General features: G+C 40.4%; 1 protein-coding gene across 1 annotated transcript; it reads left to right on the forward strand.

The window, feature by feature from the left end:
* The first annotated feature begins 218 nt into the window (after nucleotides 1-218).
* SLC2A3 (solute carrier family 2 member 3) lies at nucleotides 219-13,382 on the forward strand. Its single transcript, XM_033118117.1, has 10 exons — nucleotides 219-448; nucleotides 2,246-2,338; nucleotides 2,880-3,040; nucleotides 5,159-5,399; nucleotides 5,700-5,862; nucleotides 6,178-6,365; nucleotides 9,543-9,647; nucleotides 10,032-10,133; nucleotides 10,586-10,789; nucleotides 11,536-13,382. The coding sequence occupies exons 1-10, from the start codon at nucleotides 434-436 to the stop codon at nucleotides 11,752-11,754; spliced, it is 1,491 nt and encodes a 496-aa protein (XP_032974008.1). The 5' UTR covers nucleotides 219-433; the 3' UTR covers nucleotides 11,755-13,382.
* The last annotated feature ends 3,425 nt before the right edge of the window (nucleotides 13,383-16,807 follow it).

Here is a 16,807-nt window from a genome sequence, read left to right on the forward strand (position 1 = left end):
ATTTTGTCTGTGAAACTAAGAGGCTGTATCTGCTATTAGAAGAGGGAAGCCAACGAGCTTAAAAAAACGTAGTGGGGAGGGTGCAGGATGTGGTTTTAACTGAGGGCACCGAGGGAGTTGTTGCCTAGGGTGGGGGCTGAATTAGATGTTACAAAATTCCGAAAGGTCACAAGATTATTTGGGGGCGGGTATGGGGAGGGGCTGGGGGGGGGCTCGTCTGCCTTCTAGGCTCCACCCTTTGCAAATATTATAAATGGGTGCCTGGCGTGCTCTTTAACGGTGAGAGTGAGCGTGAGATGTAGAGCATTACTCAGAATCTGAAGAAAAACTTGCTGCCAGAGAAGGACATTTTGAAGGTTTGTTGGCTGGAAGAGGTGTCCCTGGAATCACACTCCTACATCTTTCTTGAAGATTGGAAAATTAAATTAGGGCCATGGGGACACAGAAGGTAAGAATGACACAATTACCAGTTATTTTTGCTTGTTTGGGGTACACTTGGAAAGGCAAACAGTAATGGTGATCTCTGTGTTCTATTTTATTCTAAGTCATCACCTAGCCATTCTTAAGGCCTTTTCATTTCTTCTCCAGCCTGCAATACTACAGTTTCACCAGTTCTCTTTGCATGTCATATTTCTATAAAGAATTTATCTGTACCATCACCTTCCTGACCTAGGGAAAGTCACCTGGAGAAGTTGTGTTTGTTTCTAGGGTTTATTTTACATAATTACTACCGAGGATGAGCCGGTCGAGTGTACCGAGCATCAGGGACTGCTCAGTCGTGCTGATTACAAGTGTGGGTTCAGGGGCGATAGGAGGATTTCTATGGAAACATTGGACCTTGAAAAGACTTGAGATGTGTGGGGGCATGGGTCAGTGTCCAGTGGTCTGTTCTATGACCTATAGAATTCTCTGGATACTAAAGAGAGTGAATCCAGTTGTTCTTCCTATTGTTATGATTGTGAATGCACAATTTAGTAATATTGTGTTATGTATGCAGTATTTATAATAAGGAAGAAAGGCATTTTCACTAAGGTAAACTTATTTGAAAATAAAGGAAGATAAGAGAAAGGATTAAAAAATGGGAAGGGAAAGGAAGGAAAATTACAGATCAATAGCATTTATAAATATAGGTGCAAAAATCCTGAACAAAATATTAACAAACCACGTCCAACGTGTATAATAAAAATAACCTATATTTACTGGAAAAAATTAATAACTAAAAAATAAAAAAAGAAAAAATGGGAAGGAAGAGGAAAAGCCCCTCAAGGATAGTAATGATAAAGGGGAAAAGAGGTTTTCACTAAAGGGAAAAGGATTAAACAGAAAGCTATGAACTGGCAGGGGGACTTACGCCTCGTTGCCTCAGAGGCAAGGTCAATTCCGGGAACAGAAATTCTCAGACTGCCACTCTTATCTGATCGGAGAGAGGAGTTTAAGGAATGGTCGGGGCTGTAGAGGATGGCCTCAGGCATAAATATTGACCTACCTTAAGGTGAATATCTAAGATAATAACCCACTTGAATTATTCCTGGCAAGCTGAGATGACTGGGTTGATTTCTGCCGCCCACTCTCCTCCACAAGAAATGTCTCCTCTCTGGTGGGTTGTAAGTACTTGTGCTCTCCCCCTGCTGGGTGGGGGATAGCAGTACAGCATTAAGGAAACTGGAAGAATTTCAAATGGGGCCAGGATACAGTGGGTAGATACACTATCCAGAGAGAGAGAAAAAGAGCAGCTCAGTAGTGAAGACACACACACACACACACACACGCACACACACACCACCACTGCTCTGGGTCTTCTGTGGAATCTAGGGTACAGGAGAGACTGCACTGGATCTAGCTGTTTCCCAAAGCATCTGTTCTTAGGAATCCTAAATCTGTCTTCCTGTGCCCTCCCAAGTTCTTTCATTCCTCAGTGAAATTCTCTTTGCTTTTATTTTACCTGGGGCAGTTTTTTGAATGCTCCCAAACTGACTAACCCAGTTCCTCTTAACTGTTTTCTCCCCAAATTTTCTTGTCCACTTTCCCAAGTTTATTCTACATGCTTGTCCATATACCTCCAGATAAATTCTTCAGTGATAACCTGCTCTTTTGTGTTCCCCATTCATTACCTAAATCTCATTAACTTTTTGTTCTTTTTGTACCACTCATAGGCTAAGTTATCCAAATATGTCTCCTTAATTAATAAGAGACAATCATCAATCAAGAGTCTTAAGGACTGTTTCTCCCCTCCCATTCCCCCCAGGTCACCGCACCTCTGGTCTTTGCCATCGCCATTGCTGCAATAGGCTCTTTCCAGTTTGGCTACAACACTGGAGTCATCAATGCCCCTGAGATGGTGAGTGCCAGGCAACTAGAATTAGAATTTGGAATTGGGAAATTATCCTTTAAGTAGGGTTTCAAGAAGTAAGAATTTCTGACAAACTTGGTTTCTAGCTTGGCTTAAGACTGAAGAGGGAGAATAATATTAGGGAAATATATTTGAATCATTAGTCAAAACAAAAAGCCCAGTTGTTCCCTGTACCCTGGACTATACCTGTTCTTCCTCTCAGCCTATGGTGATAAACTTCCTTTATTATCCCTTAGGGGTTAGTTCCAAAGAAGCGGGGTGCTCTCAGGAGAGGGCTGGGGTAGTCACTGAATATCAGTGCTACTACCTACTGAGGTTTTCAGAACAAATGAAAAATTGTTCTTTTCAGAGTTAGTAACATTAACTCCAATATGTTATCTGTCTCTTCGATCCCCATCTAGTCATTTTCTTAGTTCTCTACCTATAAAGTAGTAATTGTAATGTAGGGAAGGGAAGATCCCCAATACTTGTTGTCTTTTCTCATCCAACTGTAACAATCTGCCCTCCCACAAACCATTTTAATTTGCAGATCATAAAGGACTTTATCAATTACACTATGGAAGAGAAGTTAGAAAACCCCCCCACTACAGTGTTTCTCACGACCCTCTGGTCCTTGTCGGTGGCCATCTTCTCCATTGGTGGTATGATTGGATCCTTTTCCGTTGGACTCTTTGTCAACCGCTTTGGCAGGTATTGCAAAAATTGGGCAAGGAAAGGGGCTATTCTGGTTGCACTGAGGACAGGTATTGAGAATTAAGATGGAAGATGATGATGCATTTGAATGAGAGCACCTCAAATTCTGATGAAGGAAAATCTAGTCCAACTGGCACTGAATATGACTGTTGCTCAGAGCTCTCCTACCCTGCCTCGCTTCCACCCAGCCATCAAGTGATGGGCCATGTGAATGAGTGATTGGCCTTTGCAGTCCAGTTTTAGCTGATTGAGTTATTCTCTAGTAAGTTCACGATGGAGTTTCCCAGAAACATACTTTATTTACAAGGTTAGAAGTTGTTTGCTTTTCTTAAAAATTTTGGGGTTTTATGCAAATGTTTTCATTATTTTACACAGCAGGATTAGGTGGAAATAACAGGGGTGCCAAAAAAATGTATACACGTGACTTGTATTCATCTTTGTTATTGGTCTATATTGAGTATTGCAATATTAATACAGTTCTTTTCTTTCCTTAAAATGTATACATTTTTTTGGCACCCTCTGGATTTTGTAATCCTTGGTCTTTGGCAAATGTAACTGAACTGATATGTTTTTTCCAGAAAAAAGAAAATTGAATGTTCTCACTCTGTGCTTGCTTAATAAAATGTCTTAGCGGGTAGAATAACTGGTGAAGGAACCATTTAGTTGCTAACTAATGGAATTTAACTTTTAAATGAAAACAACCTATTTTATTTAATAATGTTTGTTTTTCTTTTTGTTTTTTTGTTTTGTTTTTGTTTCTTTAAATTTTTATTTATTTTTAAGTGTTTTTCCAGGACCCATCAGCTCCAAGTCAAATAGTTGTTTAAATCTAGTTGTGGAGGGGGGCAGCTCACAGTGGCCCACGTGGGGATCCAACCCGGCAACCTTGTTGCCAAGAGCAATCAGCTCTAACCAATTGAACTAACCAGCCGCCCCCTGTTTGTTTTTATTTTTGAGGCTACCTTTTGTCAACTAAAATCATTAAAATTTTAACAAGGGTTTCCCATAACTGATATGGCTTCTTTCTATTATTTTATTAGCAAAAGAACCAATAGAGAAGGGGGGAAACAGGGAAAGGAATGAAGAGAAAGGTAAAATTGAGAATGAGGGATGAGATTTTTCTCTTAAAAAGGCTTCTCTACTGTGGCTGCAGTTTTAAAAAGTCCCAGTGCTAGGCCACACAGCAACCCAATTAAATCAGCATCCCTGGGGACAGGATCTAGACTATCCACAACTCCTCCAGTAATTCCAATGGGCCACCCAGTGGAGAGTCACTGTGGAAGTATCATGTTGCTGGTTCTTCCCGACAAACAGCTTTAGTAACTTTTCAGTGTTAATCTTTTACTTCTGTCTTCTATCAGTTGTTTCAGTGGCTCTGCCTCCCACATTTGTAGTGCATAAATGCAGTAATTTATTATTTGATACTGGTTATCAATACTAATTGTTGATTGTATCACCACAGTCTCCAGCTTAGAGAAGGAGAGCCGAAGCTGACTGCTTTTTGCATAAAATTTTCTCTAATATACAAAAACTTGTCTGAAATAATTTATCATCATTAGTATATTGATGACATATCTAAGCAACTACATTACAACTAAATGCACTGAGAAGCACTGGTCCAAAAATTTCTCTTGAGTGTGTTCGTGGACCAGCTATGTCCGAATTGCCTCTGGCAGTAGTTCTCAAACTTTAGCTTGCACCAAATCACCTGGAGGGCCTTTTAAAACAGATTGCTAGGCCCTACCCCAGAGCCAAACCTAATGATTTAATAAATCTGTGGCGGGTGGGACAATTTTAATTTCTAGCAAATTTCTAGCTGAATCTGTTAGTTTGTGGACCACTTTGAGAACTACTGGTCTAAAGTGCTTGCTAAAAAAAATACTAGGCTATAGCTAGAACTTAGAGAGGAGACTCTTAAACAAGTTCTCTAGGTGAGTTTTATGCATATTGAAGTGTAAGAACCTTTGATCTTGATTATCTCAACTAGAAATGTTCTGATGACAGAAAATGGAAAAGTTAGACCAAAAGAGAAGATATATGAGCGTGGGAAGAGTAGAATAAGAAGGGGAAAGATAAGGCCTGTTTTGCTAACTTGACTTGTCTTTAACCTTTCAGGCGCAATTCAATGCTTATTGTCAATCTATTGGCTATCACTGGTGGCTGCCTTATGGGATTTTGCAAAATAGCAGAGTCAATTGAGATGCTGATCCTGGGCCGGTTGGTTATTGGCCTCTTCTGCGGACTCTGTACAGGCTTTGTGCCCATGTACATTGGAGAGATAGCTCCTACTGCCCTGCGGGGGGCCTTTGGCACTCTCAACCAGCTGGGAATCGTCATCGGGATTCTGGTGGCCCAGGTACTCTAGAATTTAAAGTTAGTGAGTGTTAGTTTCATGGTTCATTAAATGGGTTAACATATATAAAGCACTCAAAAGAATGTCTGGCATAGATTCACCCATATATGAGTTTCAGATATTGTTATTATATATAGCTCACAGACAGCTAAAGAAAAAGACAGGGTAGAGAAAGGAAAAGAAACATCCTTCCCTGTGGTGAAAGAATGGATGATTTTCTGAACTTTTTTTGTTTGTTTTAGTCCACTTGTGGCCTCTAAAGTATAGGATTTATTTATACTATTATCTTCGTCTGGTTTCTAGATCTTTGGTCTGAAAGTCATCTTGGGAACTGAAGATCTTTGGCCTGTGCTGTTGGGATTCACCATCCTTCCAGCTCTCCTACAAAGTGCAGCCCTTCCATTTTGCCCTGAAAGTCCTAGATTCTTGCTCATCAACAGAAAGGAAGAGGAAAATGCTAAGAAGAGTGAGTAGCCTTCACACCTTCACTATAGGCCTTTTAGGGTTGTTGTTTATTTAAGGATGAGGATATTGGATCTGTTTTGTGTCAGCTCCTTTCCTTGCCCCTCAGAACCCAAATGAAGAGTTTTTTTATTACTGTTAAGTCAAGAGCTTTCAACCCCTGAAGAATGAGGTAGGAAGGTAAGTTAAGGCACAGATGCTGATTGATTAGCCATGTCCAGGGCTCATTTCGTGTGGCTTCTCTCCAGCTGTCTTATGGGAAAAATGAACTCGGGACAGCACCTTATCTATATGCTTTCCTCTTTGTTCTCTTCACCAGTCCTCCAGCGATTGTGGGGTACCCAGGATGTGGCTCAGGACATCCAGGAGATGAAAGATGAGAGTGCTAGGATGGCACAAGAAAAGAAAGTCACTCTGCTGGAGCTCTTCAGAGTACGCAGCTACCAACAGCCCCTCATGATTTCCATCATGCTCCAGCTCTCCCAGCAGCTCTCTGGAATCAATGCTGTGAGTATCGGTTTTTGTGTCCAAGGTGTCCTAAAATACCTCATTTAAAACACCTGATCAAAGGTGAATAGCATTAGTTTTTGCTCACCGTCTTACACAGAGAGTGCCTCACAATGCTTGCCACATAGCAGCCACTCAGAAAATGTTGATTATCCAGGTTTTAATTTGGTTTTGTTTTTATTTCTTAAAATTATATCGATAGTACATGTTTTTCATGTGGAAAATGAGAAAATAAATAAAAATGAAAAATTTGTCAGCCTTATCTTGGAGTGGATGGTTAACATTTATCCTCTTCTAGACTTTTTTCAATATATAGGCCAACACAAATTTCTCTAATTTTTATTCATTCTTTTTCGACAGCTCATTTTTATTTCCAGTCTTCTTTAACTCTGACCTACCTTATATGATGTCATCAATAATAGTGTAGGCAGTACAACCAAAGTAGGTCTGAGAATTTATATGCTTTGGCTTTTCTCCCAGACTTTACATTCTATAATCAGTGTAAAGCCCTGGGGAACAATTAGGAAATCGGTTCAAGAGGTCTAGGGGCACACTGGCAACTTCAGACTGAGGTGGCCTTGCCATTCCATATGTTTTTTATAGCTAGAAAAGAGACCATGATAGTTTAAAGTGGGGGGCAACACGGAAGCTAGCAATTGGCAAGTGGCCCTTCTATTCTATGCAAATATCAGCTTCCTGCTTTTGAATCTTTGTTGTGGGAAGAGAAGGTATTATTTACTACCTTCTATCCATTTGTAGTTAAAATATTTGGATATGAAGAGCAGAACACCCTTGTCCCACCTTTTAAAATACTGATTCATGCCCTGAGGGTTTCTCATCAGTCTTTGATATGACTAAATCATTTTGTGGCAAAGCATTTTGCAAAACACACTTGATACTCAAAATAGTAAGTGGGCCCTTTGCCTTTTTTCCTCCCTTAACACACCAGAAAGGATACAGTAGTCCCCCCTTATCCGTACTTCCACTTCCTGCAGTTTCAGTTACCCATGGTCAACTACAGTCCAAAAATATTAAGTGGAAAATTCCAGAAATAACAATTCATAAGGTTTAAATTGCACACAGTTCTGAGTAGCATGATGAAATCTCATGCCTTTCCAGACATGAATCATCCCTTTGTCCAGCTTCTCTACTCTGTACATGCTCCCTGCCCATTAGTCACTTAGCAACTGTCTTGGTTATCAGATCGACTACATTGGTATCGCAGTGCTTATGTTCAAGTAACCCTTGTTTTATAATTGTTCTTTTATTATTACTTATTGCTGTTAATCTCTTACTGTGCCTAATTTATAAATTAAACTTTATCACCTAAGGTAGGTATATATGTATATGAGTAGGAAAAAACGTATAGTTTTGGGTACTATCTGCGGTTTCAGGAATCCACAGCGGGGTTTAGAACGTAGCCCCCACAGACAAGGGGGGACTACTGTACTTGTGTTTGAAATAACAGTGCTTCTCAGGAGGGGTTAGAAGCTGTTACATCAGAACCTGGAAGTACAGGGAGTTTGAAAAAGACTCTCAGGTGATTTGATGGATCCCGGTCTCAAACTTCCTCATTTGAAAGATCACTACAATAAAACATACTCTCAAAACTTTCTGGAGCAGCTGGGCTGGGACTAGATTGAGGCATCTAGGTTTAAGTGCATGGTCCTGAGAGTAAGCCCCTCTTTAAATTATACTCCCTAGGAACCTCACTAGTGCCTGGGATGCATAATTTAGATCCCTGTCTGGGCCCTGCAAAACAAGATCAGAAAAAGAACACTCAGAAAATTATAAATGATCAATGAGCACTCTGTAGGACAGATTCCTCCCACTTCAGGAAATGGTGTGTGAAAATCACTTTTCCAGCCTACCTTGGAGTAATTGATGTTTTCTAATTTCCCTTAAGAAAGGCAGAGGAATAAGAGGTTGGATGGTATTTACCTAGCAGAGTAAAACTGCTTTTAGGTAAGATGGTGTAAGGGTTAGCTTCACCTGGCTTGATGGCACCAGACAGCAAGGTAATTTTACTGTAAAAAGTTTCCTTGGGATGTGTCTGTATACATTAAGTGTTTGATAATATACACTTTTATATAAGGAAGAGAATTGGCATAACTATTCATTGCTGGTTTTAACTGTTCAAACGTCTTTCCTCACGAGCTTTTTATATCATTAAATATTATTGGAATTTTTAATCCAGTCTTAATTTACTCACCCTTGCTTCTCTTCTAGAACAGTAGTTTTCAATCAGGATGACACTAAAAATCCTGTTTCAAAAAGCACAACCATAACCTTATTTTTTTAAATGCAGATGTATGTAGTTGCTATCTTATGTTTTAGGGATTTGAAAAGTTGTTTCTTGTGACAGTAAATCCCATTGTGGAGGCATATATTCATTAAAAACAAAAATAAAAACCAGATGAATACTGTTATAGAAGCAAATACTCTGGGTGAAATAGTAAAGTCCTGAACCAGACCTGAGGGCCTGACTGAACCTGGCTGGTAGATACTGTTACCTTGTTACCTTGAGATCTGAGTCCAATATTTTGACATCTCTTGAACTATGATAGTTGCAGCAATCCTATGTTTTAGCACACTGTTTTGGAAATAAGTAGTATATATGAACTATATAGTAGTTTATTTAATATTTATTTACTATTTAATAGTAGCTGGTGTTATTTCCTTAACACTTGGAAAGGACTTGGGGCTAGGAAATCCAGCCCTAGTTCCACTTCTGATTACATGAGCAGGTTGGGATTACTTGATTTCATCACTGTCAAATTGGGACCTCAATGTGCCTGTCACTATTTTGAGGGTTAGGGGAATTGTACATTGAAAGAGCTTAATTTAAAATCTTACTGGGACTTAAACCAAACCTTTATATATTTATTATAAGTTAATAAAATAGACGTAAGGAGGAGACTAAATGGAATGGTAGGAATAAGCATAGAAGAAAATTGCAAAGGAATAGCTAGAATTGAGGAGAATTAAGAAGAGAATAGAGATAAGATACAGAAGATAATTCATTTGCAGAAAAGATACTGTGATTGAACAACAACAAAAAAAACCTGAAAGGGACTCCTTACCTCCTGGGGCTTTGAGGTTATTTTTCAACAGTTCTGTTTAGCTGCCATGCACAATTGCTCTTTGGAAGTTGCATCTTCTTGTGTTTTCTCCTAGGTGTTCTACTACTCAACAGGAATCTTCAAAGATGCGGGTGTTAAGGAGCCGATCTATGCCACCATTGGTGCGGGTGTGGTTAATACGATCTTCACTGTAGTTTCTGTAAGTTGGGTGGTTTGATCATTTTGGGAAGAGTGAGGTGGGGACGGTAGGAAGAAGAGGAGCTCTTGGCTACACATGTTCAAAATGGGTTGCCTGTCCTTCCATTTCCTTACCATTATTTAAACCTTTTTGTTGTTGTTGTGTAATTGTTCTTTGGGGAAGAAGAGATATTGAAATAGTCTTCTCTCTCTTGACACAAATATGGAATGGATAGGAAAGAGGGAGGTATAAAGGGGTTATATATGATGTTTTAACCTTCGAACTGGAAGAGGGGAAGTGTGACTCTAATAAGTATCCTGCTGTTGGTATGGCGAACAGGTAGCCCATACTGTGTTTTCATGGAAGGGAAAGCTTAAGTTTCATGTTGTATTATTTTTCTTTTAGCTGTTTCTGGTGGAAAAGGCAGGAAGGAGGACTCTACATATGATTGGCCTTGGAGGGATGGCTGCTTGTTCCATCCTTATGACTGTTTCTTTGTTATTAAAGGTGAGAGCTCTTTGAGTGAAGGAAAGTGAGAGGAGGGAGAAAAGAGAGGTTACAGTTGACTCTGTGATATAGGTTGGTAGTTGAAGCTGGAGATGGATTAAGTCAAATTTGGGAAAAGCAGCATGCCCAGAGTTTTAAGAAAAGTAGACCATCAGAGAGAGGTAGTTAAATTGCTATGATCCATACAGCTATAAAACATATAGCTTGTAAAATAACATTTTGTAATTTAATTCTTAAAGTAATCTTGAGGTTATTATTCCCATTTTACAATTGATAAAATGATCTAGTGCAAAATGATGTAAGTTGATCACATGGGTAGGATTCAAATCTCCACTGGACTACAGGACAGAAGAAGCTTTTCAGTATCAGTCAGTACTCATCTCTGGGAAGCTGGGTCCTACCTAAGTCATGCTGTCTTAATACTAATTTTTTTCTGTTCCTTCTTCATATAGGATGCCTATAAGTGGATGAGCTTTGTCTGTATTGGGGCTATCTTGGTCTTCGTGGCGTTCTTTGAAATTGGCCCAGGCCCCATTCCCTGGTTTATTGTGGCTGAACTCTTTAGCCAGGGTCCCCGCCCAGCTGCAATGGCAGTGGCTGGTTGTTCCAACTGGACCTCCAACTTTTTGGTTGGACTCCTCTTCCCCTCTGCTGCAGTAAGTAAATTACAGCAAAACTCACCTAGCCTATCTTGAAATCAGCCCACTTAAGTCACCATGTTTATGAATATGATTACTGATCCCGTGAAGGATTATAGGTCGCAAGGGCTTTAACCCAGATGTTTTTCCTCATTGTTAATGACGTAGAAAAAGGAGGAATGATAGCAGAAAAGATTGAAGCGGGAGGGGAAAACTTTAAAAGACCTCTAGTCTGAGATGATACAAGCATAGTTTCACCTAGGACCAGAATGACAGTGATAAGCCTCAAAGGATTCCAAACTAATACTTAAAATTCATCATTGGAATGAGCATTATGGCTTCATGATCGTAAAGGCTTACGAAGCATAGGATATTAATGAATGAAGTGGGTCCTACTGTAAAATGATCTGGAACTTATTTGTAAATAAAGGGACGTGCAATGGACATCTAGAATGCACTTCCTGTTTTTGTGAGTCTTTCATAAACCTAGATTTTAAAAATAATAATAAAAAATCCTAAAATACTCAATAGGTATTTGGAAGCAGTTAACTTTAATGAATAGAAAAAGGAATGACACAAAATTACAGAGAAATACAGTAAGTTAGCAATGGCATCATAAATGAATCACTGAATAAACCTTACTGTTTTCATTAAATATGGAAGGGTTATGGCTTGAAGTCTGGGAAATGTGAATGTGAAGGAAACTGGAGTTTGCCAGTGACCAGATTTTTATATCAATACTCCTTTTTTGTATCCATTCATAGTTCTATTTAGGAGCCTACGTTTTTATTGTCTTCACTGGCTTCCTTGTGATCTTCTTGGTCTTCACCTTCTTCAAAGTCCCTGAGACCCGTGGAAGAACTTTTGAGGAAATTACACGAGCCTTTGAAAGGCAGGCACAGGGAGCTAACAGAGCTGAGAAAGGCCCCATCGTGGAGATGAACAGCATCCAGCCTGTCAAGGAGACCGACACCAATGTCTAAGTCATGCCTCCTTCTCACCTCCCTCTCAACATTAAAAAGTAACCTCTCCCTGAATAAGGGAGAGAACTCATCAGGTTGTAACCCAGGACTGTTTCTGAATGCTGCTACTTGATTCTTTTCTCATTCCCACACTCCATGAGAGCTCAGAGGAACCCAATGCTGTGGTTTGTTGTATCTTCAATTGCTTTTTAAACATTTCATTTCTTGGACATTCTCTTCTGTTTAGGAGAGACCAAGTGAACCTATCTTCATTTCTGGAGGGATTGGCACTTGGCATTTGACAACTTTGCCAGTTCTTCCTCCCTTAAGTTCTAATATTGCTTCATGAGGGCAAACAGGGGAGTAAGAATAAGATGCAGTTCCCCCAACATCAAACTCACCAGGAAACAGACATACATAAGAGTGTGGAGGGCAGAGAAGGATTACGTAAGTGCATCTTCCTCACTTCCGTATAGCTCGGCAGAGCAAATTAACTTGAGTTTTATTTATTTTATCTTCCGGTTTTATTGCATAAATATTTATTTTTTTAAGTGTAAAGTAATTTTTACCAAATAATGAAAACATAAGGACATTGAGGTTAGAGGGAGGTACTTAAAGAGTTTATAGGGTGGAAGATTTGATACTGGAGAGGTTATGGTATAATAAGAAAGGAAGAATTTAGGCAGAAATGTAATGCATTATTGGCAGGTATATGATGTGGTGTGTGAGGTATGCATGTTGCCTCTTAACAATTTCTGTCCTTCAGATGGAAACTCTCAAGGTCAATTTCTCAGAAAAGTCATGTGCCTGTGTAAAGAAGCTACTGGTTTCTTTTGGAACTTTTTTATTTGTTTAAGATTATATGTAGTATTACTTGAAATCTAGGATTATTACTAAGGTGGATTTGTAGTTAGTGGTGGTTAATTGGTTCTAATTTTGGATGGAGTCCAGAGAAGGGCAAGTTATTTGTAGAAATCAGTCTTCTTTTCCCGCCCTGGACCAAACAACTTCCTCTTGTAGTAGACTCATTTTTTTTTTAAGTGCTCCTACCACCCTCCAGATGAGCAACCTAAAATATTGGTTCTTGGTAAAAGTTTGGTATTTCTCCATTTTGTTTTTCAGGAGATTTTAGGTGTTGCTTTTTATTTTGTTTTAAGCCATAGCTTTAAAAGAATTCAGAGGAGAGTATTCATAGCTAACTTGGAATTTGTAACCTCAGCCCTGGGAGTGGATTTTTTTCTGAATGATTATTATCTAGTTGATGTATGTTGTTGCTGTAGGGTCAGCGCATGCCTGATTTTGTCTGTTACCATGTCAAGTTACCATGTTACTATAGTATTATGTCAAGTGCCCTTAAGGGACTTGAATCTTTCCCATAGACCACGTTCGAGATAGTCTGAATAAATGTGCAGTGTAGCCCCCACCTAGGAGTATGAATGTATATGCATTGTCACTTCGCTCTGGGTGCAGGTAGTATGTTGGTAACTTGTTTCCTCTATGGTCGTTCCTACAGCCACCGTTTGCATAGAGTGTGTTAAAACTCATCCCTATGTATATATAAGGAACACTGCCTCTGTTGGGTGGAATTTGCATCTATGGCTTTCTTCCTAACATGTAGAGGACTCCTTATCACTCCAGACTCAATGGAAGTAGGAACAGGAGTGTGAAATCAGGGCATGTGGCCTCCTAGGAGCGCTAGAGGAGAGTCATGTGGGAGAAGGAGGCATACTTTTTAAGGGAATAAGGAACACACTGAAGATTGTAACTCTGGAACGGTTCAGAGAGTTAGATGAGATGGAGGTTTTTACATTTGCCTCAGGTCACGGACACCTCGCAATCTAGTTTCCCAGTATTTTTATAAATGGAGATTGAACCCCAATGACACTTACCCTCCCTTCTCTTTGTCATATGTTGCTTGTTCTCCTTTTCCCTCCTTGGTGCTTATACATTTCAGGCCCTTTAGCCAAACCTTTGCCTGTGACAGTATTTCAGTTCTCAGTTCTTACCATTCCCTCTTGTCATTGAGCCTTTGGATAAAAACTCACAGAGCTATGGCATGGGGGTATTGCTGGGACAGGTAACTTTCCACAAACTGCACCTCCATTTCTGGCTCCTCAAAAACTGTGGGTTGGCAGTAAAGCAGTGTGGAAGTGTTCCCTTTTCTCAGTAACTAGATTGTGAATATTTCCAAATAAATTTTCTATTACTAATGTTACTGTGGTTCTTTGTTTTGAAATTAAAATTCTGAATGTACATACGACATCACAAGCTTGTTTTTTTTGTTTTGTTCCGTTTTTGTCCTTCCTCTAAAAACAAAATGCACTTTAAATCCTGGTTTGGCTACTCAGTACCTGTTGTAACGTTGAGTAATTTTCTTAAAAGAGAGTCTTGTACATATGAAAATGCTGGTTTATTATGCAGATGAAATGCATAAGTAGTGCTTTCCTTTGCATAGTTAATAAGTTATGTTGGTTTCTTTCCCCACTGAGAATTGTTTTTCTCTCTCATGCTCTTTCCTACTTTGTTTCTCCTCCACTCTTTGATCTCTAAAATTCATCCAACACTAATGTCAAGGCATCCATATGACATATCACTATCCTACTTAAAATCTTTCAGTAGTTTCCAATCAACTACAGAAAAAAACAACAAACAAAAAAACTTAAGCCCCCTCGTGGATCACACAACCCCTTTGCAGTTTGATTTACAATTTCTTAGTTTTCATTTATATAAGACTGATTAAAACCTCCATGCCTCCGTTTATGTAGTTATGACCCTCCTCTGTTTCCATTTATTTACTAAGGATTCTGCATGGCTACTTCAGCCCTGGTGTGAACCCCATACAGCCTTTCTTACTCCCAACATAATCCTCACACTGTGGTACTCCATATGTTAGAAGGAATGAAAAATTGAACCACCTTGACTGTTCCAAAAGAGTCTCAATGAGTACACTATATTCTCCATAATTGTGGCTGTCTTTGCTCCCTTTTTCCGACCTTTGCTTCCTTACAATTCATTCTCCAGGTAACCAGAGAGATCTTTTAAAAATCAGATTATGTCACTCCCTGCTTGAAACCTTCCAATTACATCTTGTCACACTTAAAATAGTATCCAGACTCCTTTACTGCAATGTGGCCTATAAACTGGGTAACCATAAGGCCCAGTTTACTCCTATTACCCTGGTGTAACTTTTAGTATACTGTTTTTGTTGACAAAACTGCCCTGAAAATAAGTTACAGTTATGCCACCAGAAGGTTTGTTGCTTCAATTTCATCTCTTATTGCTCCTCTTGCTCAGTAAAGTCTAGCCCCACTGGACTTTCTAGTTCTACATGTCAAGTTCATTATTAGATTCTTTACACTGGTCCCCTTGTGCTTAGAATTTTGCATGACTGAGTCTATCTTGTAAGGTCTTAGTTAACAACCTCTAGAATGTAAGCTCCCTAAAAGCAAGTACCTTGTCTGTTTTGGTCATGCCTAGAATACTGCCTTACATATAATTGATGTTTAAGTGTCAGTCCAGATCCTATTTGAAGGTAGAAATCATACATTGATTTAAACAGGAAACGATTAAAGAATATCAAGCTATAATAAGAGTAAGTAAACGATAAAAGACGTAAGAGAACACAATATGGCACCCTAGAGTTGGGGAAAGTATCCAAGGGAGGACAAACTTGGAAGGAAGGCCACCTTCCAATGCCAAGGTTCAGCTCTTATTTAAAAAGGTATAGTTGCAGTCCACTAGATAGCAGTGAAATTTGTTGAACTGCGTGAGTCAGCCGGTGCCCATTCCCCAGGCAAGCAGGCGACAACTTTTCAGGTGAGCCACAACTGGTGGCAGATACGTGAATGTTTAGAGGGAGTCAGGACACCAGTATGGGTGGGAAGCCTGAGGCCTTGCAGAAAGTGATCACCAGACCTGGAATGGGGCTGTGAGGTGACTGAGGGAGCTTGCATTCTGGGTGCATGGCTGGGGCCGGGCACCACCAAATGTCATCTTCGCTGCTGACCTATAGTGTAGCCACTGGAATCAGCAGGAGAAAGCTCCTTCCTCCTACAACATCCAGCACCACCCACTGGGAAACCTTCACTGTGCTTAACATTCTTAAATGATTTCAAGGAATTCCATCCATTATAACCAAGCAGGTATTGAAGGATGAATTTGGAGCTGAGAGGCAATAAATTGATGACTGGCACAATTGTTACATAGCTAGCTGGATGAAGTGGTCTTTGGTTAACAGGATTTTCTCCTTCCACACCTCCCAAAGCCACCTGGACTTGAAATAAAATTCGAGTTGAAAGTGTTGCCTTTTTTTTTTTTTTTTTTTTTTTTTTTTGAACCAAAAATATTTGCTGCAGAAATTTAGCCAAAGTTCCAACTGGGTGGCTCCAGCTGAGGTTGAGCCGGTGGCCTCTGCCCGGGACTGGGAAAGTGAGAATGGGAAAGGCAGAGGAACCGCCTCAGCTTGCAGCCTCAGAGCGGTGCAATGACGTTGGGGGCCAGGCTGTGGCTCTACGTTCCGGGTCTTGACACGCCATTCCCCATCACCATGGAGAACCTTGGGTGTCAATTTCCAAAGAGTGGCACCAACGAATCACGCAGCAACAAATGTGTGTCCTTGATGTAGGCCATGGTTGCCGGGGCACCACTGAAGCTGCGAGTTCCACCAGGCGTCCACCTTCCTCCTGCGGGTCTCCGCCCTTTTCCCTGCGATATCACTGCTCCACACTCGGCAGCGGCCGCCAGGTAGCGCAGAGCGCGCGGAAGTCGGGGGGCGCACAACCCCGCCAGCCCACGCGTAGCCTGGCTGCCGCGACTACCCATCCCCCTAACAGGGAGGTCGCTGGAGGCCACCTCCGGCTGCGAATGAAACCACAGACCCTGCAGGAAGCCGGGCTTGGCCGCACTGAGTCTCCCACGAGCACCCCCTCACTGCGCAGGCGTAGAAGGCCGGAGAAACCTGTTACCGGGTTTTGTTCAAGATCATGAAAACCATTTTTAGCTCTAAACAGGATGTGCTTGGAACCCAGCAGACCTTCAAGTGCAGATATTTCCCGCCTTTCTTATTCTAGAGTGA

Source organism: Rhinolophus ferrumequinum, chromosome 10 (assembly GCF_004115265.2).
Source record: "Rhinolophus ferrumequinum isolate MPI-CBG mRhiFer1 chromosome 10, mRhiFer1_v1.p, whole genome shotgun sequence".
NCBI classification, from domain to species: Eukaryota; Metazoa; Chordata; class Mammalia; order Chiroptera; family Rhinolophidae; genus Rhinolophus; species Rhinolophus ferrumequinum.

Excerpts from the sequence above, each read along its gene's own strand:
- SLC2A3 (XM_033118117.1), top strand. Across the intron at positions 9,648-10,031 it reads CGATCTTCACTGTAGTTTCT|CTGTTTCTGGTGGAAAAGGC; the intron begins GTAAGTTGGGTG and ends TTTTTCTTTTAG. Across the intron at positions 10,134-10,585 it reads CTGTTTCTTTGTTATTAAAG|GATGCCTATAAGTGGATGAG; the intron begins GTGAGAGCTCTT and ends TTCTTCATATAG.